The 24,485-nt window shown below is 42.6% G+C and overlaps 1 protein-coding gene across 8 annotated transcripts in view; it reads left to right on the top strand.

Moving 5' to 3' along the window:
- Positions 1 to 24,485, top strand: part of ZNF462 (zinc finger protein 462) — a 155,488-nt gene that overhangs the window by 51,351 nt on the left and 79,652 nt on the right. For 4 of the 8 annotated variants that reach the window (XM_050761832.1, XM_050761829.1, XM_050761830.1 and 1 more), the window contains exons 2-5: positions 12,427 to 12,676; positions 13,207 to 18,839; positions 19,605 to 19,769; positions 21,346 to 21,632. In XM_050761832.1, coding sequence (XP_050617789.1) covers positions 12,457 to 12,676; positions 13,207 to 18,839; positions 19,605 to 19,769; positions 21,346 to 21,632 — 6,305 coding nt within the window. In that variant the 5' untranslated portion in view covers positions 12,427 to 12,456. Of the gene's footprint in view, positions 1 to 7,425; positions 8,491 to 12,426; positions 12,677 to 13,206; positions 18,840 to 19,604; positions 19,770 to 21,345; positions 21,633 to 24,485 lie in introns of those variants that run through there. The other 4 variants (XM_050761831.1, XM_050761837.1, XM_050761835.1 and 1 more) reach the window with 4 other exon arrangements.

Genomic DNA, 24,485 nt, shown 5'->3' with positions numbered 1-24,485 from the left:
ATTAGCCATCATTTTTTTCTGGAAATTTATTTGGTTAGCCTAAAGCATATATCCTTCTTTTGAGGGATTTCCAGACACATCGGTGTCTTCAGATGTTGGTTCTTAACTGAGAGGTTAGCCCTGCAGTATAGCTTTAGGGCAACAATCAAATGACCACTCTAAGCCTGGAGGTATTTTCTAATAAGATTTTATTTATCATGAAAGCTTCCTGTCATAGAAGAGTCTAGGATCCTGAGGATTTACCCTAACTCTTAGTATTTTCCAGGTAAAATACCCTGGTTCTTTCCTTTGTGGATCCATGTCCTGCTTTAGAAATACCAAGGACACCATGTCATGAACCTTTCTGAAGCTTTTAGGGGAGATAGGTATCAGTATCAGCACTTGCAGTAGCCACAGTCTTCATTCTTTCAAGACGAGTAATTGTCTTTTATGAGTGTACTCATGTTAGCTTCTGATGCTGGGTCTGCAACTTAGTATTTTCTCATTAATTCCCAAACAAGAAGTTAAATATTTGCAAACAGTAGTTGTCTCCTGTGCTCTTCAAGGACTGCATAATTATTATTGCATTCAGCCAGTTGGCAGCATTTTAAAGTGGGGCTCCAATGCAGTGGAGCAGGGAATGCTCACTGTTCTAGCTGGTGGTCTCAGGGACTGTTTCATACAGGAAGGAAAACTTGAGCTTGGTCTTAAAACTTGCTTGGACCTCAGATTCACCCTGAGAATATGTAAAAAAGATTACTGGACCTCAACACCAGAGTTTCTGATTCAGGTCTTGGGTGGAACTCAATAATTTGCATTTCTAACAAGTTCTTTGGTGATGCTGGTGCTGCTGGTCCAGGGATTAGACTTTGAGAACCACTGTCTTAAAAGGTGGGGATTACTTAGACCTTCCAAAAGCAGGTAGAAGTGTTCTACATGGAGGAAAACCATGAACAAACATAGAGATCTCAACATCTTCCTGATTTCTAAGCTATTCTCTTCAGAATGGTAACAGACTCTTCTAAGAGACCCTTAGGGAAGATATTTTAAAAGTTAAAGATGATTCCTAGACTTTCTGATACATTTAAATTTTTTAAATATCCAACAAATGGATATAGATACCCTCTAGGAATAAAGTTAGATAAATAAAGAAATAAAGGATAAAGATAAATTAACATATTAGTAAAGAGAGAAAAATATTCCAAGTTGCAGTTGGTTTCAGAATGCAGTATATAATTTGAAGTGAAATCCAGTATCAACAATATTCTGGTATCATTAGTCTGAGTCACTCCCTAGGTGTGCCACCAAAGACGCTGGCTTGTTTTGACAGACATTTGTAAGGCTGACTGCTCTTCTCCTTTCCATTTTACATGAACCGACCCTGCTATGTCCATATCCTCCTAAGGCTCGTTCAGCTAGCCTCTTCAGTGACTTTGTTGGCAGTGCACATTTTCCATAAGAAACAAGACAGTGTTTCTCGTGGGGTAGATTTGGCAGGCATAAAGCTACTACATAACCTTGTTCTGACTCCATGAGGTTGGATTCTAAAGATAATTCAGTGTTAGAGCTCTTGTTCTTCTGTGTATACCTTTGTCAGCAACTTTCAGTCTTCCAAATGTGTTTCCAAAGTATAAACACACTGCTTGCATGCCTAAGAAGTGCTTTGAGTAGTCAAACTGCAAAAAATGGATTTTGTACCTTTTCAGTTACTCTCCTGGGTGTGAATTCAGGGTAGAGGACATACTTGTGTTTATTCTGAAATCTGGTCTTTAAGATCTCCTCTCCACTGGACACGATGAACCTATTGATGGTTAACTTTTAGAGTAGAGTCTTCTCTTTGACTTAAGGAAGGCACAAATAATATTGTTTCAGTGTCTTTCAGGGAGGCTAAGAAGAAAAAATTCTGTTTCTACCTAATTTTGTTATACTCCCTCCACTGAAAATGTTTATGCAGTTTTGAGCTATAGGACAGAATTGTTCCTCAGGCTTTCCAGGATTCTTTGCAAACAAGAATAAAAAAGGCTTTGTGGAGGGAAGGCAACCAGATGGTCTCAAGTGTAGTCAGGTGATGACTCCAGGTGTCACATCAGTTCAGGGTAGCTTAGCAGTGTTATAAACACATAGGTAGAACAATGCAGCCAGAGGCAGCTTCTCCATGGATGATGAGGAAAAGGAGGATGGTCATTTATTTAAAACTTATGGATAAGTGGAGACTTAGAATTGCTAGTGGAGACTTAGAATTGCTAGTGGAGACTTAGAATTGCTAGTGGAGACTTAGAATTGCTAGTTTCCCAGTAGTCGGCTAACCACTGCGATGTAGCTTCATTAGCTTCATAAGCATTAGGTTTTGTTTTGTTTTGCTGTTCATGAATGCTCTCTGGAATTCCTTAGGTTCTTGAACATTTAGCTCGGTTTGGTACCACTAGTTAATTTTCTCCTGGAAAGCAGGCATGCATACAGTTAGTACTCATAGCACAAATCTCATCAAAGCCAGACCTATGCCGGGCCCTGGGGATATAAGAATACAAAAAAAAAAGCATTACTTACCCTCTGAAGAGTGACTTATAGTAGCCTGGGGCCCTGTCACTTTGAAAGAAGATGATTTTACACATTGGAGAGGAGAACATACGCATTGTTTTTCACAGAAATTTTAGTCAGAGGCCACATGCTAAAGACTTAACTTTTTTTGTTTGTTTGTTTTGTTTTTTGAGACAGAATCTCGCACTGTGACCCAGGCTGGAGTGCAGTGGCATGATCTTGTCTCACTGCAACCTCTGTCTCCCAGGCTCAAACAATTTTCCTGCCTCAGCCTCCCGAGTAGCTGGGATTACAGGCGCCTGCCATCAAGCCCAGCTAATTTTTTTTGTGTGTGTTTTTAGTAGAGAAGTGGTTTCACCATGTTGGCTAGGCTGGTCTGGAACTGCCTACCTCGAGTGATCTGCCCGCCTCAGCCTTCCAAAGTGCTAGGATTACAGGCAAAGGCCACTGTGCCCAGCTGACTTGATCATTTTTAATGACATTTGCCCCTTACTCACAAACCCACAGGATTATCAACTGTCCTAGTTGGGTGCAAGGGCTGTATCAGTAGGAAAGACAGACCAATCACATACCTTCACCTTGTTTTTTTTTTTTTTTTTCTGAAAAAATTTTTGGTAAGATACCCAAATTAGAAAAATAAAACTGAAAACTCATGATATCATATAGTATGAGGGCTGCTAAGATCATTTAAAACCATAGAATTATAAAATCTTGGACTTGGGAGAGAACTTGTTGACCCTCTAAGGATCCAGAGACTCCCCAGCCAAGACCCCATAAGGGCCTCTAAAGACAGGTGGGTTATATGCAGAGAATGAAAATACCTGGAGATCATTTAGTTTTCAGTCTCAGCACTATTGACATTTGGGGCCAGATAATTATTTGTTGTGGGGGCTGTCCTGTGCGTTGTAGAATGCTTAGCTGCATCCCCAGCCTTTACCCACAGATGCTGGGTACGATAACTAAAACTGCCTGCAGATACTGCCAAGCGGCCCCAAGTTGGGGCGAGTGGGGAATAAAATTACCCCTGGTTGGGACTACTGCTTTATGACAACACAGGGTTAGTAGAGTAATCTAACACTCATGATCAATCTTTTTCGATTGGTTGGAATCCTATCACTCAGAAGCTCTAGTTCATTCGTTTGTTCCTTCCTTCATTCAACACATATTTCTGAGTACCTGTTGAGTACACTGAGTGTTCCCGGGGCTGAAGATCCCAATGTGAGCCAGACAGATCTAGACTCCTTCTTAGAGTACTTGTGTTCTGGTAGGAAGAAAAGACCACAGACAAACAAGGGTCATGCCAATAGTGAAGGAAATAAAGTAGTGTATTGCAGTTGAGAGAAACTGTGTGTGTGGGTTGGTGTTGTGAGTAGGGGTTTCAATTTTATAGATTTTGTAGGGGTTGGGAATGGTGGCTAACTTTAGATAGAGTTGTCAAGGAAAGCCCCTGGATTTAATTTAATTTAATTTGTAAGAAGGCAGTCACATGAAGGTTGGCATTTATATGTCTCTGAATAATAAAATGTAAGGGAATGAATTTAATCAGGAAAAAAAATCTTACAAAATATGAGAGGAAAATCTTGTAAAACAGGTCCTTTGTACAAAAAGGTTGAACATCATGATCTAATCTCTTCATTTAGCAAAATGATCAAAGTAAGGGCCTCAAAAGACTTGTTCTCAAGGTGAAGATGGCAGGCAGAGACATCATACCTACTGTCACTTTTTGGTTTTAGTGACCTGAGAACAAATTCCTTAATTGACTGGATAGGCATTTCTGTATGCCTTTTTTTGTTTGTTTGTCTTTTGTTTTTTAAATAGCTCAACAGTGGATATGCTGAAAAACCTAACTTTGTTGGGCAAAAGTGGGATTTATCATTAAGGATTTATGGAATGTGAGGCTTGGCTCCTTAACTGAGCACTGTAGTGTTTTCACCTGGTAATAAAGTCTACTGTTGTGTTGGTGGACAAATGTCTAAGCTTTCCGCTTGGTTCTTGGGATGTAGGAAGTTTTAGGAATAAACTTACTTACTAAAAGTATATTGCGGATTGCAAGAGAAAAGAAATTTCTTAGCTTTCATTTTTAGAAAATTTCTAATTTGGGGGTATATTCCAGTCCCATATAGAAACACATAGGATGTTTTTCCTGCTATAAGGTTGCATTAATTTGTTGAAGCGAGGGTAGGAAAACTAATGGATCTGAATGAGCCAGTTGGTTATTTTGATAAGGGAGAAGGACAGCCTTCTATTGGCTTCTGCTACAGGTAGAAGTCAAGAGGAGGTAAAAAAAAAAAATCACAGTCCCCTTGAGTAGGAGGACTTGAAAGCATGTATGGTCTACATAGGCCTCAGGCACTGTTTGCCTTTTCAGAAAGTAGGCAGTTTAGGACTTTATCCTCACAGGGTAGCTATATTAGAAACCATGGTTTGGAGAAAGACACACAGTCAGACAGATTCAAGTGCCAGGCTTAGGTAATCAGTTTTGTCTGCTATAAGAAAATAGACTGGAAGTGTTATTACATCAGGGGCTGCCACGGATGGAGGCAGGCTCAGAATCATTCTCATCTAAAGGAAGTGAATTGTCTGAATTTTTTTAGCAAATGATGAGCACAGAAAAGTGAGCAAGTCTCGGGGAGATTAGATTGAGATTTTCCCCAGATAAAAGATGTTATTTCAGCAAAACTTCCTCACACCCGCCACAAGTCAATGGCCATATATCATTGTTTTTCTTTGCATAGTAATAGAAAACAAGGTAAGTTGTTAAAAATGGTTCCTGGATTCATTCACTGAATCTGTAGAATTGAGACTTGGTATGTTTAGCTGAATCTTGTGAGCCAGGAACACTTGGGGCCATGAAGACACACCCAAGGCCCAAGGTCAGTCAGGCTGACCAGCCCCCAGGGAAGGTTCTCAATTCACATCTTGGTCTTTCATGATGTGGAAGATGACTTTTACTGCAGCTTCTGCTTACTCTGCGTCTTAATCAGTTCTGTAATGAAGACCCAGCAGCATATCTGCAACTTCCCTTTAATTTTACAATTTTTATAATGAGAGTTCTTGTGTGAAAAGTGTTGGTAGAAACCCAGCCAGCATTCTGAAGAGTCGATAAAGCAACACCGTGATTTTCTGTCTCTGCTGTTTGGGCGAGGTTTAGCTCTGGAGGGAAGAAATCAGTTATCTCTTGTTCTAAGTACAAGGGCAAGAACAGCTGCAGTTTCCAAGGAACTTCCTGGTGAACCCATGACATTTCAGAGAATTCCTCAATACTTATTATTTCTCACTTACTCATTCTTAGGACACCAAGAACGGGTTCCCATCATTTGAAAGGACATGATGAGCTGGAATCTCATTTATCATGGTTGCATTTTGAGAATTTCAGTGAGGGGGAGGCATCTTCATTTTGTTTTGTTTTGTTTCTAAACCACATCTCAAGAAAATTGTCAAGACGCTTCTCAGAATTAGAATTATCCAGTAAACTGCAAGTTCCCCTTTACAGACAATGAAGTCTAAAGCTACTGAGATATCAGCCTGCTTCCTCCCTTTCTTTTCTTGTCCCTTCTCTCCTTTTATCTCCTTATTCAAATCACACGCTTCCTTTTCTACGACAGGAGAGCTGGCAGACTGCCTATTGGCCTGTTGGCCTCAATTAGCCTTATATCATTGCAAAGGAATGCATGAATTCTCCAGAAGGTATGTAGTATCTCTTTCTGTATGAGACACTCACTACCTGCTTTCATAACAAGTCACTCAGTCAGAATCACTTCTTATTTACATATCCAACATTTTTAGCCACTTGGGTTACATCCCTAGATGCTCATTTCATTTTAATGATGATCCCAAAGGTATCTATTAAGAAATAGTACTCCAGCATACTCTGTAGTACTTGAAAACTTTGTGCAGGAGAGTGAACCTAAAATAAAAAGTAACCTGAAGGCTAGCATCCTTGGCCAGTAGGTGACTGGGTTATTAATCTGCAAATTGCCTGCTTCAGACTTTGTGCTTATGTACAAGGTCCCACAGATGGACCAGGCCAACTGTATACAACAGAGGCCACATGCATTGGCAGGACTTGGTCTCATGGTATTTCCCTGCTACTATTTAAATTCAGTCTCATATTAGGGGTTACATATGTGATTGCAAATTAATCCTTTCTCTTCTGAAAATTTGGTTTTGAAGAACAGCTGTGTCTCCCTTCTGAATTCCTTAATTATTTATCCTCCCTGATATGTTAAACCTTTCATTAGTGTGGTGAATTGCCAAGAGTACACAGAACTGCTTAGATCATGTAGCAAACAGTATAAACATTTGATAGGACATTTGAAGACCACATGGTGAGCCAGAATCTATAATAGTATCAAATGCTATGGGATTGTTGGAGGTAGCTTGTTGTTGGAAGTTGCTTGTTGGTTTATTTTGCTGGTTTATTATTTATTTTATTTTATTTTATTTTTTTGAGACAGAGTCTCACTGTGCCACCCAGGCTGGAGTGCAGTGGCACGATCTTGGCTCACTGCAACCTTTGTCTCCCGGGTTCAAGCAATTCTCTGCCTCAGCCTCCCAAGTAGCTGGGATTACAGACGCCCGCCACCACACCCGGCTAATTTTTTTTTTTATTTTTAGTAGAGACAGGGTTTCACCATCTTGGCCAGACTGGTCTTGAACTCCTGACCTCGTGATCTACCCGCCTCGGCCTCCCAAAGTGCTGGGATTACAGGTGTGAGCCACTGCGCCTGGCCTGCTGGTTTATTTTTTTACACTCTAACATGGAGATAGTACCTATGTCATTTGTATTTATTCAGAAAAGAACTGATTCTGCCCCACTCTTGTTAAATTTGAAGGGCATATGCCCATATATGAGTTAAAATTAAATCAAGAAAATTAATTACATACATATGTATATAATTAATTATATATATAATTATGTGTGTGTGCGTATATATATATATTTGGACATTCTGTATTTGCATTTGTAGTTTTGATTCCATAACTACTGTTCCTGAAAGAGATTTCACCTCAACTTTTCAGCTCATTACTCTTTGGAAAGATGCTTTAAATGATTATTAAATTATTAGAACTTCCACTTCAGCCTTAACAAGTGTAAATGATTAGTAGTGATACAGAACTCCCCTTGTTGCTAAGAATAGCAACCCAACATTTACAAGTTTACTAGTACCTTTTTATAAAAAGAAATCATTTTTCATCTTAAGGTCCTAGGGCTTGCAATTAAAAATACTAACTTCCCAATACACATCACAACTCTTTGACCTCAGCATATCAACAGTTTCTGATCTGCAAATACAGTTTTTAGAATGATCTTTAGTTTCTTGATTTTTCTGTTTTTCTAGCTGAACTGTTCCAGAATTTATGTATTCTATTACCTGTCCTTGGATAATTGGTTTTTCCATTCATAAGAAAGAAAACTAAGAAAAGTTCAAACAACAGGTGCTAATGAGAGCCTTTTATTAGAATTATGATTGAGGAGAACTGGGAAGTTTAGTGTCTTATAAATGAAACTAGGTTTCTGGAGTGGACAGAGGAAAAGCACCTTATGGTGTTTCTGGTTCTATTTCTCAAAGGCTTTGAAGGTTATAATTAGTTGCTACTGAATCACATGGCTGTGGTGCTTCACAGCTTTATTTCTGGGCTGCAGTCCTTCAGTCAGAGAACAGGTTAGATCCAGGCAAGGCCTATGCCTTTTAATTTGATCACTTCCTGAAGACAGCTGGGATTTTGACTTGAGGACCACATTTATGCTCCTGGGCCCTCAAACTAAAGAGCAGTGTTTGCCAAGCTGACCTGGACCAAGTGATGGTGGCGGGCCTGAAGAATGCTACACAATGTCAACACCTGCCCGCTCCAGTTACGTCTGAGCAGTGAGTTGGAAGGATGGATGATGAAGCTGTGGTTTGTCTCCTTCCTCCTTCACAAGAGGGAAAACTGAGGCATAATGGATCCCTGGAATTCTGAGCACAGAAAGTAGGTGGGCAGGTGGTATAAACTAAAATTGGTGTTCTTAAGATTGAAAATGAGCAGGCTTTGTCCATAATTTACTTTTTCTCATTTCTGTATATATGTTTCAAATCTTTGACATCATCTCTGGATGTTCTTTATATCTTCAAGAATTTGTCGAACATAGACAATTGGATTTTGGGTTTCCCCGTCAAAACCCCACATTTTGAAATCCTCAAACTATAAATGCAAACTGAACAAATCAGCAACGAGTAAGTACTACTAAAGGCAGTGACTAATTAGGATAGTCTAAGGGGTTTCATGTTAGGAGCACCAGTCACATTAGGTGCCAGTTACTGTAGAATGAATCTGTGTTCACCTTGCAGGGATCGTGATGGGTGGTGTTTAAAGTCTAGGCATCTGAGGCCTATTTGACCTTGAAGGACCTGGACATATATCTGGGGTAGAAGACAGGGTGCTTGTTCGATTTGCAGATTCATCTCAAGACCTTTTGAAATAGACTCTTTTTAGTTAGTTCAGAAACTTCCTCTTTTACTTTTGATTTTGCTGATTTTGGTGACAAAAGATATTGCTCATTTCATCATCATAGTAGTATTAAATGAAGTAAGTAGATATGAGATCAAAGCTTTTAACTTAAAATCATAATTTTATAGCAGATCAGTGACTAGGTTAGCCTCTTAGGGTTGTTGCTCTTCGGGATTGATGAAATAGATATGCAGAGCTTATTTCTCGCCTTTTTTTTTTTTCTCGGTTGTGGTTTCTTAGAGGATTACCATCTGCTGCAAAAACATGAATGGGTCATCCTCATGTCCATTGTGTTTTTGTCTCTGTCCTTCCCTACTCCCTTCTCCTCCACTTGCTGTCACTTTTTGCACATGTGCCCATGTACCATCTCATAAACATATCAAGTTTCTCTCTCTTTGATTGGGCCATGCCAGCAACTTCTGTTTTCTTCTTCTGTCAGCGTCTTCAGGAGAAATGTGTACACAAAGGCAAGATGGCTTTCAAAGTAGGCTATATCCTCCTTTCAGTACTTGGTGCAGACCTGAAATTGAAGGCCATTCGGCTCTACCTGATGCTGCTTCTCTCAGTGGCCTGGAGATTAACCTCTTCTAAGGCTCTGAGCTATTTTTGAGGCAGAGGCTGCAACAACATGAAAGCTAGAACCCATTAGGAAATCACTTTCATCATCTCTTCTTTTTCCAAATCAGTGGCTCTTTTTCTGATCTCATAACCCTTTAATCTCCTTTGTAGCAGAACAAGGAGACTTAGTTTATGTTTGTGTTCAGTGCAGTTAGCATCCTTGATAATAGCTTCAGAAGACACCAAGATATTAGAGAACTACACAGAGAGATGAATTTCATCTCTAGGTGAATGACTTAATGCCGAAGGTGCCCTGCTTTCCTTCTGCAGAGCCGTAACTTTTGTTGATGTTGTGCAAATCAGGCTCAAACTTTCCAAAAGACACACAGCAGAAAGCCTTTTGTTGCATTATTTCTAAAGGCTTGAAGTTTTGAAGGGAAGAGATTTTGTTTTCCTCTCTGCTACACAATGGAGCTTTCAGAGAACCTCCTTTAAAAGGAATAGCTACAGCCTTTGTGTTGAAGGGTGTGTCTGTTGGCAGGGTCTGCTGATGCAGACAGACTGGCTGGTGATTAACAAAGGTCATTAGACTTTGGAATCTGGCAAGCAGAGTCGGATGGTATGTCTTCTGTGTGTGGAAGGACGACTTCCAAGAAGTCAAGGCATTCTGGAGGTCCCCCTGCTGCACCCCTAAATCCTGGTGTAGAACAGGATCTGGCCCAGGGTCATCCTCCTCTGACCAGGGCTCTGCTGGGACTAACAAACCAGCATATCAATCATGGAATAAAAGAACCTTTGGAGATCTTGGTGAATGACATTTGAGGAGGAGAAAGGTGCTGTTTTTCGAAGAGAAATGAAAACAGTTAATTCTTTGTTGGGAAGAGAAGAGCATAGGAGGAGCCCAGCCTGCTCTTCTAGCATTCATTTCTGATTGTTAGCCTAGCAGAATCCAGGAGAAGCCATGTTGTGCACGGAGGAGAAGCTCTGAGCTAAAATGGCTGCCCCTAAAGCTCAGAGGACTAGGGCAGCTTAGTGAGTCTTAGAGCTTCAGTGACGCAGGAGCTCATATCTCTTGAAAGTGTGATAAACACATTCAGCAGAGCTGTGGCTTGTTTGGCTGAGATGAAAGGACTAAGCTTGGGGGATGGGGAGTGCACACTGGATGATCTGCTTTTTTCTGTGAAGTGTTCTAAATGCAGGAGTTGTCTGCACCATGGAAAAATTTGTTTTCAGGTCTAATGGACTGTGCGAAAGGAGAAGTGGGGTGGGGCCTCAGTGACTGCTGTAATTTGATCCAGAGCTGATAGCAACCTCTTCCACACAATTTGGGTTGTTGCTTAGACATAAAAGCTTGTGTATCTGGAATATTGAGACTTAGCTGAAAAGAGTCTGGTGCACAGTTCAATGTTTATTGAAAAAGGATAAATTGCTGGGTGAAAGAAGAGGAGGTAAATATCTGTGGCTCACTCTGCAAGCTCAGTCTGTCCAGAACTGGACTCACCAGAAGTTATTTTAGCATGCGATCAGGAGGAGCATTCATTCTTTGATAGAAAATCCTTGTGTGATGGCTCCTTTCACTACATTAATATATTATTACTGGACCTTCTTCTTCCTGCAGAAATAATTTATCTTTTACAGTAAAAGTATAGAGTATTACATCATAAAATACATTGGCTACAGCGTTAGTTCTTGGACATCTGGTTCTAGATTACAGTGACTCAGTAGAGTTTGTGATGATCTTAATGAAGTAACTTACTCATTAAGACAATAACAGGGTATCTCAACTTAGAATATACATTAAGATAGGAAGGACTTCACCTTTGTAATATATTTTTGACTTCTTGATGGTGGGACTCTCCATTGAGTTAGTGTGTAGCTTTCTGTATATTTCAGTCACACAGTAAATAGCAGAATGAAAGTAGCTGGGCAAGTTTTGATTTATTCCATGGCAGGTTCACAGCTTTTTGCATCCAGGTATGCACTTCATGTTTGTAAAGGAAAGAAGTGGAAAAAGATAAAGTCATGACTTAGAAGCCCTTCTTCAAAAATGCAAGTTTCTGTTGTCTTCATGCAAATTGAGGTGCCAAGGTGCAACTTTAAACAGAAACTGGATTGTCATCCAAAGTTGGTTGTTTGAAAACCTCATGAGAAATATTTTATGACCTAATTAGATTGAAGAAGCTGTTAGGTTATAATTGGTAGGTAGTAAAAGAGCAAATAGTCATTTAGCTCGTGGAAAAAAAAAACCCCACAACTAAACTATTTGGAGAAGGGAGGAAAGAGAGTTGTACCCCAATATTAGCAAAGTTATTAAAATAAGAAAAGCTACAATAAAAATGCCCTACCTCAACTCTGAAGATTTAAATACTATTTCACTATTTGGTGATAAAACACCAAGGTAATAATAACTAAACAAACAGCTAATGAAGGTTGAAATTTTCCCTTTCTTCTGTGTGGACATCCTCTTCTTTTGAGATGGCTCCAATTTAAAAAGAAAATGAGTCCAAGGCAGAGCCAAAGCCAACATTAAGTTACCAAGAAATTTGGATTCAGTGGAAAAGCTCAGAAACTTCTAAAACTTTTGAAGTACTAAACGTTTCCTTGACAAATGGCATTGGAAGACATATCATGCTAGAAAATGTTTATCTGGTGTTTTTCCTTCTTTGAAATTATGAGGTCAAGGACATCATCTCCATTATGTCTGATTGCCTCTCTTTAGCCAATGTTCCAATTGGCAAAGTCCAATAAGAAATCTACTGATACTGGAATTTTTTCCCATTAATGGATATATAGCCCCATCAGCTCGAGGTATGCGATTAGTGCATTCCTTAAGATGTTTTGTTCTGACTTCTGCCACAGGTTCCTAATGTGAGAGGGTAGACCCAGATCATGGAGGTGCTTCAGTGTGATGGCTGTGATTTCAGAGCCCCATCTTATGAAGATCTCAAGGCACACATTCAGGATGTCCACACGGCATTTCTGCAGCCAACTGATGTTGCTGAGGACAATGTGAATGAGCCACGATGCGGGTCCATGAATGCCAGTAATCAGACAGAGGTGGAGTTTTCTTCTATAAAGGATGAATTTGCCATTGCAGAAGATTTATCAGGTAAATCTATACTAAACTTGGCACAGCCGATGTATTTTAATTGCTCTTGTTTCCTTTTAGCCTATAGCCATGGTTCTTAATATATGTGGCTTTTGCAGAATTTCTTGTGCTTTGCTAGCCATTTTTGTGGTTTGGGCATCATGTATCTCTTCTTGAGTATCTTAGGTGGTTATCCTTTCAAAAGCTTCCTCATATATCCTACCTTTTAATTTGGAGAACAAGGTAGTAGCTTGGAAAGTTCTAGAAAAAGTAGTACAATTTATGAAACTTGTATTTTTATAGCTGTGTGGCTCATTTATGGAGATGAGGAGAATACCTAAAGCTTTACCCTGCATCTTTATCCATGAGAAGGTGCAGTACGGGTATCTTCATTGATGCTTTGTGAATACTCTTCAAGGCCTCATCTTGACACTTCAGGCCTTTTGCATGTGATGTTTAGTAATGAAGAATAATTGGAATGATACTGATTTGCATGATTAGATATCTTAATTGTCTTTTGCTTTGTCACTTTCCTTATGCTTTTTCTTTAGGTCAAAATGCAACTGCATTGGGGACCGGAGGTTACTATGGCCACAGTCCAGGATATTATGGTCATCATATTGCCGCTAATCCCAAACCAACAAACAAGTTTTTTCAATGCAAGTTCTGCGTACGCTACTTCAGGTCAAAAAACCTCCTCATAGAACACACTAGAAAGGTCCATGGAGCTCAAGCTGAAGGGAGTTCATCAGGACCCCCTGTCCCGGGATCCTTAAATTATAATATCATGATGCACGAGGGATTTGGAAAGGTCTTCTCTTGCCAGTTTTGCACATATAAGTCACCAAGAAGGGCAAGAATAATTAAGCATCAGAAGATGTATCACAAAAACAATTTGAAGGAGACCACCGCTCCCCCGCCTGCTCCTGCTCCAATGCCAGACCCTGTGGTTCCGCCCGTATCCCTGCAGGACCCCTGCAAGGAACTGCCAGCAGAGGTTGTGGAGCGCAGCATCTTAGAGTCTATGGTCAAGCCTTTGACCAAATCTCGAGGCAACTTTTGTTGTGAGTGGTGCAGCTACCAGACCCCCCGTCGAGAACGCTGGTGTGACCACATGATGAAGAAACACCGCAGTATGGTCAAGATCCTTTCCAGTCTCAGACAGCAACAAGAAGGAACGAATCTACCTGATGTGCCGAACAAGAGTGCCCCCAGCCCCACTTCCAACTCCACCTATCTGACCATGAATGCTGCAAGCCGGGAGATATCCAATACTACCGTCTCCAACTTCAGGGGCTCCATGGGCAACTCCATCATGAGACCCAATTCTTCTTCAGCTTCCAAGTTTTCGCCCATGTCTTACCCTCAGATGAAGCCGAAGTCACCTCACAATTCTGGTCTAGTTAACTTGGCAGAGAGATCCCGTTATGGAATGACTGACATGACCAATTCTTCTGCTGACCTGGAAACTAATAGCATGCTAAATGACTCTAGTTCTGATGAAGAGTTAAATGAAATAGACAGTGAGAATGGTTTAAGTGTTATGGATCACCAGACATCAGGCCTGTCTGCAGAGCAGCTGATGGGCTCAGATGGCAACAAATTATTGGAGACCAAGGGGATTCCATTTAGAAGATTCATGAATAGGTTCCAGTGCCCCTTTTGTCCTTTTCTCACCATGCATCGACGTAGCATCTCTCGTCACATAGAAAATATCCACTTATCTGGAAAGACAGCTGTCTACAAATGTGACGAATGTCCGTTTACTTGCAAGAGCTCGTTGAAACTTGGGGCTCACAAACAGTGTCACACGGGTACAACATCAGATTGGGATGCTGTGAATTCCCAGAGTGAAAGCATTTCATCCTCACTGAATGAAGGCATGGTGTCTTATGAGAGCTCAAGCATCAATGGTAGAAAGTCAGGAGTCATGTTGGATCCCTTGCAGCAGCAACAGCCACCGCAACCACCACCACCGCCACCACCACCACCACCATCACAACCACAGCCACTGCAGCAGCCACAGCCACCACAGCTGCAGCCACCACATCAGGTGCCATCCCAGCCACAAACACAGCCACCACCAACGCAGCAGCCACAGCCACCCACACAAGCCGCACCTCTGCACCCATACAAATGCACCATGTGTAATTACTCCACCACAACTCTGAAAGGGCTAAGAGTCCATCAGCAGCATAAACATTCATTCTGTGACAACTTGCCAAAATTCGAGGGGCAACCCTCAAGCCTACCATTGGAAAATGAGACAGACAGCCACCCCTCTTCCAGCAACACTGTGAAGAAAAGTCAGACCTCAATTCTTGGGTTGTCCTCCAAGAACAATTTTGTAGCTAAGGCCTCTAGGAAGCTCGCCAATGACTTTCCTCTAGATTTGTCACCCGTGAAGAAGAGAACCAGGATTGATGAGATAGCAAGCAACCTTCAGAGCAAAATTAACCAAACTAAACAGCAGGAAGATGCAGTGATCAATGTTGAGGATGATGAAGAGGAAGAGGAAGACAACGAAGTCGAGATAGAGGTTGAGTTGGACAGGGAGGAAGAGCCGACAGAACCCATCATAGAGGTTCCCACTTCCTTTTCTGCCCAACAGATATGGGCAAGAGATACCAGTGAGCCCCAGAAGGAGCCCAACTTCAGAAACATCACCCACGATTACAATGCCACCAATGGGGCTGAGATTGAGCTCACCCTTTCTGAAGATGAAGAGGATTATTACGGCTCCTCAACAAACTTGAAAGATCACCAAGTTTCCAATACTGCTCTGCTGAATACCCAAACTCCCATCTATGGGACCGAGCACAATAATGAAAACACAGACTTTGGTGACTCTGGAAGGCTTTACTATTGTAAACACTGTGACTTTAACAACAAATCTGCCCGGAGTGTTAGCACCCACTACCAACGAATGCACCCGTACATTAAATTCAGCTTTAGGTACATCTTGGACCCCAACGATCACAGTGCAGTGTACAGGTGCCTGGAATGCTACATTGATTACACCAACTTCGAAGATCTCCAGCAGCATTATGGTGAACACCACCCTGAAGCCATGAATGTACTCAACTTTGATCACTCGGACCTGATCTACCGGTGTCGGTTTTGTTCATACACGAGCCCGAATGTTAGAAGCCTAATGCCACATTACCAAAGAATGCATCCCACGGTGAAGATCAACAACGCGATGATATTTTCAAGCTATGTCGTGGAGCAGCAGGAAGGGCTGAATACAGAATCCCAGACCCTGAGGGAGATTCTGAATTCAGCTCCCAAGAACATGGCGACTTCCACGCCTGTGGCTCGTGGTGGTGGTTTGCCAGCTACGTTCAACAAAAATACTCCTTCCAAGACCTTTACTCCTGAATGTGAAAATCAGAAGGACCCTTTGGTCAACACTGTTGTTGTTTATGATTGTGATGTTTGTTCGTTTGCAAGCCCCAACATGCATTCTGTCTTGGTTCATTATCAGAAGAAACACCCCGAAGAAAAGGCTTCCTACTTTAGGATCCAGAAAACTATGCGAATGGTGTCTGTGGACAGGGGCTCTGCCCTTTCTCAATTATCATTTGAGGTGGGTGCTCCAATGTCTCCCAAAATGTCCAACATGGGTTCCCCACCCCCCCCACAACCCCCGCCACCAGACCTCAGTACTGAGCTTTACTACTGCAAACACTGTTCCTACAGCAATCGGTCAGTTGTGGGAGTGCTTGTCCACTACCAGAAAAGACACCCAGAAATAAAGGTTACTGCCAAATATATCAGACAGGCTCCTCCCACAGCTGCAATGATGAGAGGGGTCGAAGGGCCCCAAGGCTCCCCCCGGCCACCCGCCCCCATGCAACAGCTGAACCGAAGCAGTTCTGAGAGAGATGGCCCTCCTGTGGAGAATGAGATGTTCTTTTGCCAGCACTGTGATTATGGGAACCGGACGGTCAAAGGGGTACTCATTCATTATCAGAAGAAGCACCGGGACTTCAAGGCCAACGCAGATGTGATCCGGCAGCATACAGCCACCATTCGAAGCCTCTGCGACCGAAATCAGAAGAAGCCTGCCAGCTGCGTGCTTGTCTCTGCCTCTAATCTAGAGCGGGACAAAACGAAACTCCGAGCACTCAAATGTAGGCAGTGCTCATATACCTCCCCCTACTTCTATGCACTGAGGAAGCATATCAAGAAAGACCACCCCGCCCTGAAAGCCACAGTCACGTCCATCATGCGATGGGCATTTCTAGATGGCTTGATAGAAGCTGGCTACCACTGCGAGTGGTGCATTTACTCCCATACGGAGCCCAATGGTTTGCTCCTGCATTACCAACGGAGGCATCCAGAACACTATGTTGATTACACCTACATGGCTACTAAACTGTGGGCTGGGCCAGACCCATCCCCTCCCTCTCTCACAATGCCAGCCGAAGCCAAAACCTACAGATGCAGGGACTGTGTTTTTGAAGCTGTCTCCATCTGGGACATCACTAATCACTACCAAGCGTTCCACCCCTGGGCCATGAATGGTGATGAGTCAGTGCTGTTGGACATCATCAAGGAGAAAGATGCTGTGGAGAAGCCCATTCTTTCATCCGAAGAGTTGGCAGGCCCTGTGAATTGTGAAAACAGTATACCCACCCCTCTCCCAGAGCAGGAAGCTGAATGTCCAGAGGATGCAAGACTGTCGCCTGAGAAAAGCCTGCAGCTAGCTTCAGCCAACCCCGCCATATCCTCCACCCCATACCAGTGCACGGTATGCCAATCTGAGTATAACAACTTGCACGGTCTTCTCACCCATTATGGGAAGAAGCACCCTGGCATGAAAGTGAAGGCTGCTGACTTTGCCCAGGACATTGACATCAACCCAGGTGCCGTCTACAAATGTAGGCATTGCCCATACATCAACACCCGCATCCACGGCGTCCTGACCCACTACCAGAAGCGACATCCGTCCATCAAGGTGACCGCTGAGGACTTTGTGCACGACGTAGAGCAGTCTGCTGACATATCCCAGAACGACGTGGAGGAGACAAGCAGGATCTTCAAGCAAGGGTATGGCGCCTACCGGTGCAAACTGTGTCCGTACACGCATGGCACTTTGGAGAAACTGAAAATCCACTACGAGAAGTATCACAATCAGCCTGAATTTGATGTCTTTTCCCAGTCACCCCCGAAGCTGCCAGTCCCCCTTGAGCCTGAGATGACCACTGAAGTGAGCCCCTCCCAAGTCTCTATCACTGAGGAGGAGGTGGGAGAGGAGCCCGTGTCCACTTCTCACTTCTCTACCTCCCACCTGGTCTCCCACACTGTGTTCCGGTGCCAGCTCTGCAAGTACTTCTGCTCCACGAGGAAGGGGATCGCCAGGCACTACCGCATCAAGCACAATAATGTCCGAGCCCAGCCGGAAGGCAAGAACAACCTCTTCAAGTGTGCCCTGTGTGCCTACACCAACCCCATCCGCAAAGGTCTGGCAGCCCACTACCAGAAGCGCCACGACATTGATGCGTATTACACTCACTGCCTGGCAGCCTCTAGGACCATCAGTGACAAGCCCAACAAAGTGATCATCCCATCCCCGCCCAAGGACGACTCCCCTCAGCTGAGCGAGGAACTCCGGCGGGCAGTGGAGAAGAAAAAGTGCTCCTTGTGCTCTTTCCAGTCGTTCAGCAAGAAGGGCATTGTGTCGCATTACATGAAACGCCACCCAGGGGTGTTCCCAAAGAAGCAGCACGCCAGCAAGTTGGGGGGCTACTTCACGGCCGTCTATGCAGATGAGCATGAGAAGCCCACGCTGATGGAAGAAGAGGAGAGAAGCAGCTTTGAGAAAGCCGAGGTGGAGGGTGAAGCTCAGGAAATCGAGTGGCTCCCGTTCCGCTGCATCAAATGCTTCAAGCTGTCCTTTAGCACTGCAGAGCTGCTGTGCATGCATTATACTGACCACCACAGTCGGGACCTAAAGAGGGACTTCATCATTCTGGGCAGCGGCCCCCGCTTACAGAACTCCACCTACCAGTGTAAGCACTGTGATAGCAAACTGCAAAGCACAGCCGAGCTGACCTCACACTTGAACATTCACAATGAGGAATTCCAGAAGCGTGCCAAACGTCAGGAGAGGAGGAAACAGCTTTTGAGCAAGCAGAAATATGCAGATGGTGCTTTTGCAGATTTCAAACAAGAGAGGGTAAGGATATGTTTTGATTTCCCTTCCCCCAGGAGGCCTCTCATCACTGGTGCCCACATGCACTTCTTCGTTGCCAGCCAAACTGCTGCAGGCTTCCTAGTGACTTAGCTTGCCAGAGAGCTCAATAAGTCAATTAAACATTTCGAGCTTGATTATCTCCCATTCTGTGCTCATCCCTCTCCTTGGTCCCGTTCCCCTCCCTCCTTCCCTTTGACTCCTCCCATGGCTCCCCAGGGGAGGTTTGGGGTGGTTTCTATGTATGTCTTTCTGCCAAGTAGCTTTATCTGAAGCCTAGTTTTACAACAACGCTCGCTCTTTCCTAAGGCAGTGTGGGCTGTCTCTTGGTACCATTAGCACTTCTCAGCCATGTCTTGGTCTTCAGTGTTTGCTACACGAACCTAACGTCTCCAGGAGTAGATTTTATTTTATCAAGAAGTTCATTAATGGCGCAACTATGCAACGTTTCACCTGCCTAGTTGAAACTGGTTTGAAAACCAGATAACTTAGTGGCAGTGACAATGAGCTTCTGCACAGAAATCTTCTCTACTCACAAGCCGTAACATATTTGGGTTCCAAAGACTTTGCATAGTAGGCAGCGTGCCATGATGCTGACAAATTTGTTATATAAAAATACTCGCCTATATCTCCCTTGGTTTTAACCTGATAATCGGCTTTAAAATAAAATATGTTAATAAACTGCAAGAATAAATTCCGACAATTGAGGGAGGGCTCGGAGTACTGATGGCTACCACTGTATTTTACCAGCCTTTTGGTCACTTAGAAGAGGTGCCAAAGATCAAGGAGAGGAAAGTGGTGGGCTACAAATGTAAATTCTGTGTGGAAGTGCACCCAACGCTCCGAGCCATCTGCAATCACCTCCGAAAGCACGTCCAGTATGGCAATGTCCCAGCTGTGTCAGCTGCCGTGAAGGTGAGAACTGGAAGGTCTGGATGAGCATTCTTGTGTGTGAGCGATTCGAGTTACTTACTAACCCCATTGCCTAAAGCAGCTCAGGAAAGAGCATCTCAGAATGTGGGCATTCCTGAATTATACTTGGATTGGTTTGGCTTGTTTTGATTTCTTTGCAGGTTGGACCTTCCTCATCTTTCTGTTCAGGGAAAGGTCGAGTTTCGATCTGGTTTCCTTCCACGTGGATAGTTTGGTGGCAACAGAAGGTCCAGGATTCTCGGTCTAGGAGGCTTCAGGTCGTCCTTCTCTTCTGCGTTTAGTGCCATTAGCTCTTCGTTCTTCCAAGTTGCCCGAGCTCTTGAGAGGAATCAAGTGGGTTCTGTTCCCATCGTCTTCTGCTCCTCTTTCTTCCTGACTTCTTACTGTTCTCATCTGGCTGAGGATGCAGAAAGCCTAGGAGAATCTCTTTGTCTTCTTATCCTGGATCCTCTGGGGACTGCAAAAGACATTAAAACTAAAAGCATTCAAGTCACAACTGACCCTGAAAGCCTTGGTTTGTCTCCTCCATCCCCTCTCCCATATGATGCTGACAAATGTCTTCCCTTTTCCCTCTAACTTTTATTAGGCCACCTGTTTTGAACATCATAATCCTAATAGCAGCCACCACGTCAGTAACTAAGCCACCATCCCCATCTTCCAGAATATTGTTCAGCCCTATTATTTATTAAAACAGAAGTCATTTCAGCGTTCTGCCCTTTCTCTATGGGTACGTGCAAATATATTTTTGTCATCTGCCCTTCTTGAGCTTACATCCTATTTTGCCAATTTAACATGAAGATAAAGTCTCTACTTTTCTTCATTGAAGACTGAAGCTTTCTGTCTTTTGGCAGAACAGTGGCAACCCAGGGATATCAGCAGTCAGCTGCTTTCACACACCACTGCGGTGTGTCCCAGGCTCGTTTCCTGGGATCACATGAGAGAGACAGAAGGGCTTTTCCCGTGTAATCAGTAACCCAAGGAACTATCTCGAAAAACAGGTGACTTAAAACTAGGCTGCTTCTTAATTTTTTGAATGGATTATGCAGCAGTCTCCAGTCATAGAGTGAAGTCACCATCTACAGGGTAGGGGGCAGACAGCAGGATCTTTTGCTTTGCTTCCTTTCCAGATAATGGCCCAAGGCTCCTCAATGACCATACTACTTTGCTTTCCATTCTCTTCCTTTCTTCCTCTCTTTTCTGTGAGCCACAACCCTAGCCCAATTTTATGTCATCTTAGATGGGATTGCAGTTGGAATTTTCTTTTAAGAAGGGGAAGAAGTGAGTGAAGTGTCTTCAGAGCGGGAGAAGCCCTTGTTCACATTTCGCAAGCAGTAGCAACCTGTGTCCGGGTATGTTGTTCTAAAATCACCTCCACTGCGTGAGGAATGACAGTTGGGCTTGCTCTCCCTCTAAAGGTAGCTGGAGAGGCAGGGGAGGAAGCTTTGACAAGAAGTGCTGTTGAGTTTGGGAGAATGAAGGGAGAAAAAGAAAGCTGGGGGCAATGATGATGGATATTTATTTTGTTGGTGGGGCATGTGTGTGTGTGTGGTTCTCTTAGCAGGAGGCGGATGACCCTGCCCACTTGTTCCTGGATGGATTGGAAGCAGCCAAAGACGCCAGTGGCGCCCTGGTGGGCCGGGTGGATGGTGAACACTGCTTGCTTGATGGAATGTTGGAGGATGAAACCCGGCCGGGGGGATACCATTGCAGTCAATGTGACAGAGTCCTGATGTCCATGCAGGGGCTGCGTTCTCATGAGAGGAGCCACCTGGCCCTGGCCATGTTTACCCGCGAGGACAAGTACAGCTGCCAGTATTGCTCCTTTGTTTCTGCTTTCAGGCACAAGTAAGTGCTATTGGGGGGTCACTAGTGGTTACTGGGGGAAGATGTCATAGTGGAAGGCACTAAGCTAAAGCAGAAGCTTGAATGAGTAAGAAGGCCCCACTCATGGTTCACACCTCCTGCTCTGTTACCTGGAGCTCAGTCACCTTTTCTGTAAAATGGGCCTGAGAACAGGAGATTGATCGGATGGCATTAGATCTGGCAAATGCAGGCATTTTAAAAATGAGAATTGGAGGAATTGCTATGATTTACCCAAAGGAAAAATGCAGCTGTGGAGAGTAGATGAGTCTCCTGATTCATCTGTCGAACATTCAGTCAAAATCTAGTCATTGTTTGAGGAAGTAAAGTCCATTTGGAAAACTGATTTGCGAAAGAGGTAAAATTAGGACTGTTAACCCGTGTGACCAAAGAAACGTTGCTTGCAATTTTTCAAGAGACCTTGAAAGGTAAAGAAGTTCATGGATGCCAAAGAGTTGCTTGACATACAGGGAGATTGAGGGAAGGGAGCTTCCCATTACTCATCACAGCTTTGAAAGTGTAAATTTGGAACAAGTGTGTAAGGCTTTTTGGGGCCATGGAAAGAGGGGTGGTTTTAAGAACAACTTTTTGTTGCCTTTCTCTTTCAGCCATATAAAAGAGAGATAAATATTCAATAATGCATTTGGACAGTCTTGGATAAAGGTGACTAAGACTGACATGCTTTTTAAAACAAATTTTTTAATGAAATAAATGATGGACCGTTTGCTTCTTACAAAAGATAAAGGGCCAGTTAGTGGTTGTTGAACAGAAGAAGGAGGTGGTGGTTTCACAGAGGTTAGGATGGGTTGTAAACACTTTTGTTATTATATGGAGCCTAATATCTAATCTTTGTCATCAGATCCATACATTAGCATAAAATTCGTAGGGTTCTCTTCAATTCATGAAGTATTCATTGAACAGCATCTATCACTTTGTCTGACACACAGTGGAACTTCAGTAAATAATTGTGAATAAATGAATGTATCCTGTCCTAGGTAGTATACTTGGGGGAAATATAAAGACACAGGCCATGGTCTGTGGCCCAAGGGAATTTAGGGTCAAGGGTTGGTTTATGAAAATTAAAAAAAAAAAAACAAACCCCACTGACTCAGTAAAATAAAGCACGTCTTTCAAAATACCAGTAAAATACTATAATGTGTCAAAGAAGGGAAATGTTACGTCAACTTTGGAAGAGTCAGGAAGGTTTTATGGAGTAAGGAGCATTTGGGTCAAGTCTTAAAGTAGAAAAATAAGACTTGAGTAGTTTGGAAAGGACATAAGATGTAGAGGAAAAGCTGAGGGAGGAGACCATGAAGCTGACTGGGGCCCTAGCTGGGGATTCAGTTTGACTAATCCTTAAGTTACATGTAAAGGAATAGTGAAAGATAAGGTCTAAATACTTTAAAGGAGACACATTTGGAGTTTTAAATGCCAGGAAATAGTATTTCATAATTTAAATTACTGGTAAAAGGAAGAGTCAAATTAGTAAAATAATTATAATTGGTAACATTTATTGCATCTCACTGTATACCAGGCACTGTACTAAGTGCCTTTAAGTATTACTTAATTTCATTCTCAAACGCTCCATTAAGGTATGGCCACATTATTATCATCTTATGAATAAGAAAAGTAAAGCCTAGAAAAATTAAGTAATTTGCCCAAGGTCACTCAACCTATAAGTAATGGCTGAGATTTTATCCCAGGTAGTCTGACTCCATAGTGTGTGCTCTTGAGATGAAAAAAAAAAAAGAAAAAAGATGGGGGCTGGGGACAAGGAATTAAGAAGCAATAATAGTAGCTAAGTAGCTAGTTCAAGAAGTTACGGAATGATTGAAGGAATGGATTTGCCTGACTTGGAAAAATTGATTCAATGCATGAGATGAGGGACAAAGTAAAATACAGATGGCACCTAGGTTTTCAGTTTACTCAACTGGGAGAAAGGTTAGTGCCATTTATAGAAACAAGGAAATGAAGAAGAGAATTTGTTTTGTAGACAACTCTCTGATGGGTTTGTTTAGAACAGGTTGAGTTAAAGATAACTAAAGGACACCCAGAGGGAGCTGTCCAGGGGCAATTGAAAATGTTGCTTTGGAGCTCAGGAGAGCATTATATGTTGAAATGGTAGCAGTACCGTTCCCACATGAGGCATTTAGAATGGATTTTAGTTCTCTGGAGTACTGATACAAATTAGAACTTCTTCCCACACCTTGTTTGGTAGATTTATTATTTTTTTAGGCTAATAATTATTATGAAGTACTAGGGGTTCGTTGTAATTAAATAACTCCCTTGTAAGTTGCTTCTGGAAGACTTACAGCAAACATGGCTGTGTGTATCAGAAGGGATGTGCAGCCGTTTGACCATGTGACTCCTTTAAACATGCATGCACTTTGCCTCCAAATTAATATAGATCCTGGAAACAAGACAGCCCATTGCAAGAAGGTCAGCCACTTCTAAACCTCCCTTTCTCACTCTAGTGTTCACAATGAAAGTAGAATTAGAATTCAAAAAGAAAGTCAGCTCTTTTCAAATGCTAAATTTCTCTAATTCCCATTCTGTTATTTGAATAAGTTAGAGGACTAATTGATAGGCACTCTCACTGGCTTGGCAGGAAGCTTGAATTCACCCATATTGTACCTTCTCTTTTTAGATACACTCTTCCAATTATCAGAGCTATAAGAAGGGACAATAAAGATTCTTACCATGACCTGTTACCACTGCCATATTTCTAAGTCCAAAAAAAAATCTCTTGATCTCTTCCTTTAGCTTCCTGTCCTCTTAGAGTAGGTACAACTCTTGAAAATTAATTAATTAAATTGATAAATGCCATTATTGAAAAGT

The sequence above is a fragment of the Macaca thibetana genome, chromosome 15 (assembly GCF_024542745.1).
Source record: "Macaca thibetana thibetana isolate TM-01 chromosome 15, ASM2454274v1, whole genome shotgun sequence".
Taxonomy (NCBI): Eukaryota; Metazoa; Chordata; class Mammalia; order Primates; family Cercopithecidae; genus Macaca; species Macaca thibetana.
The sequence above is the reverse complement of the archived record's forward strand: the minus strand, read 5'-3'. Positions and strand labels throughout refer to the sequence as shown.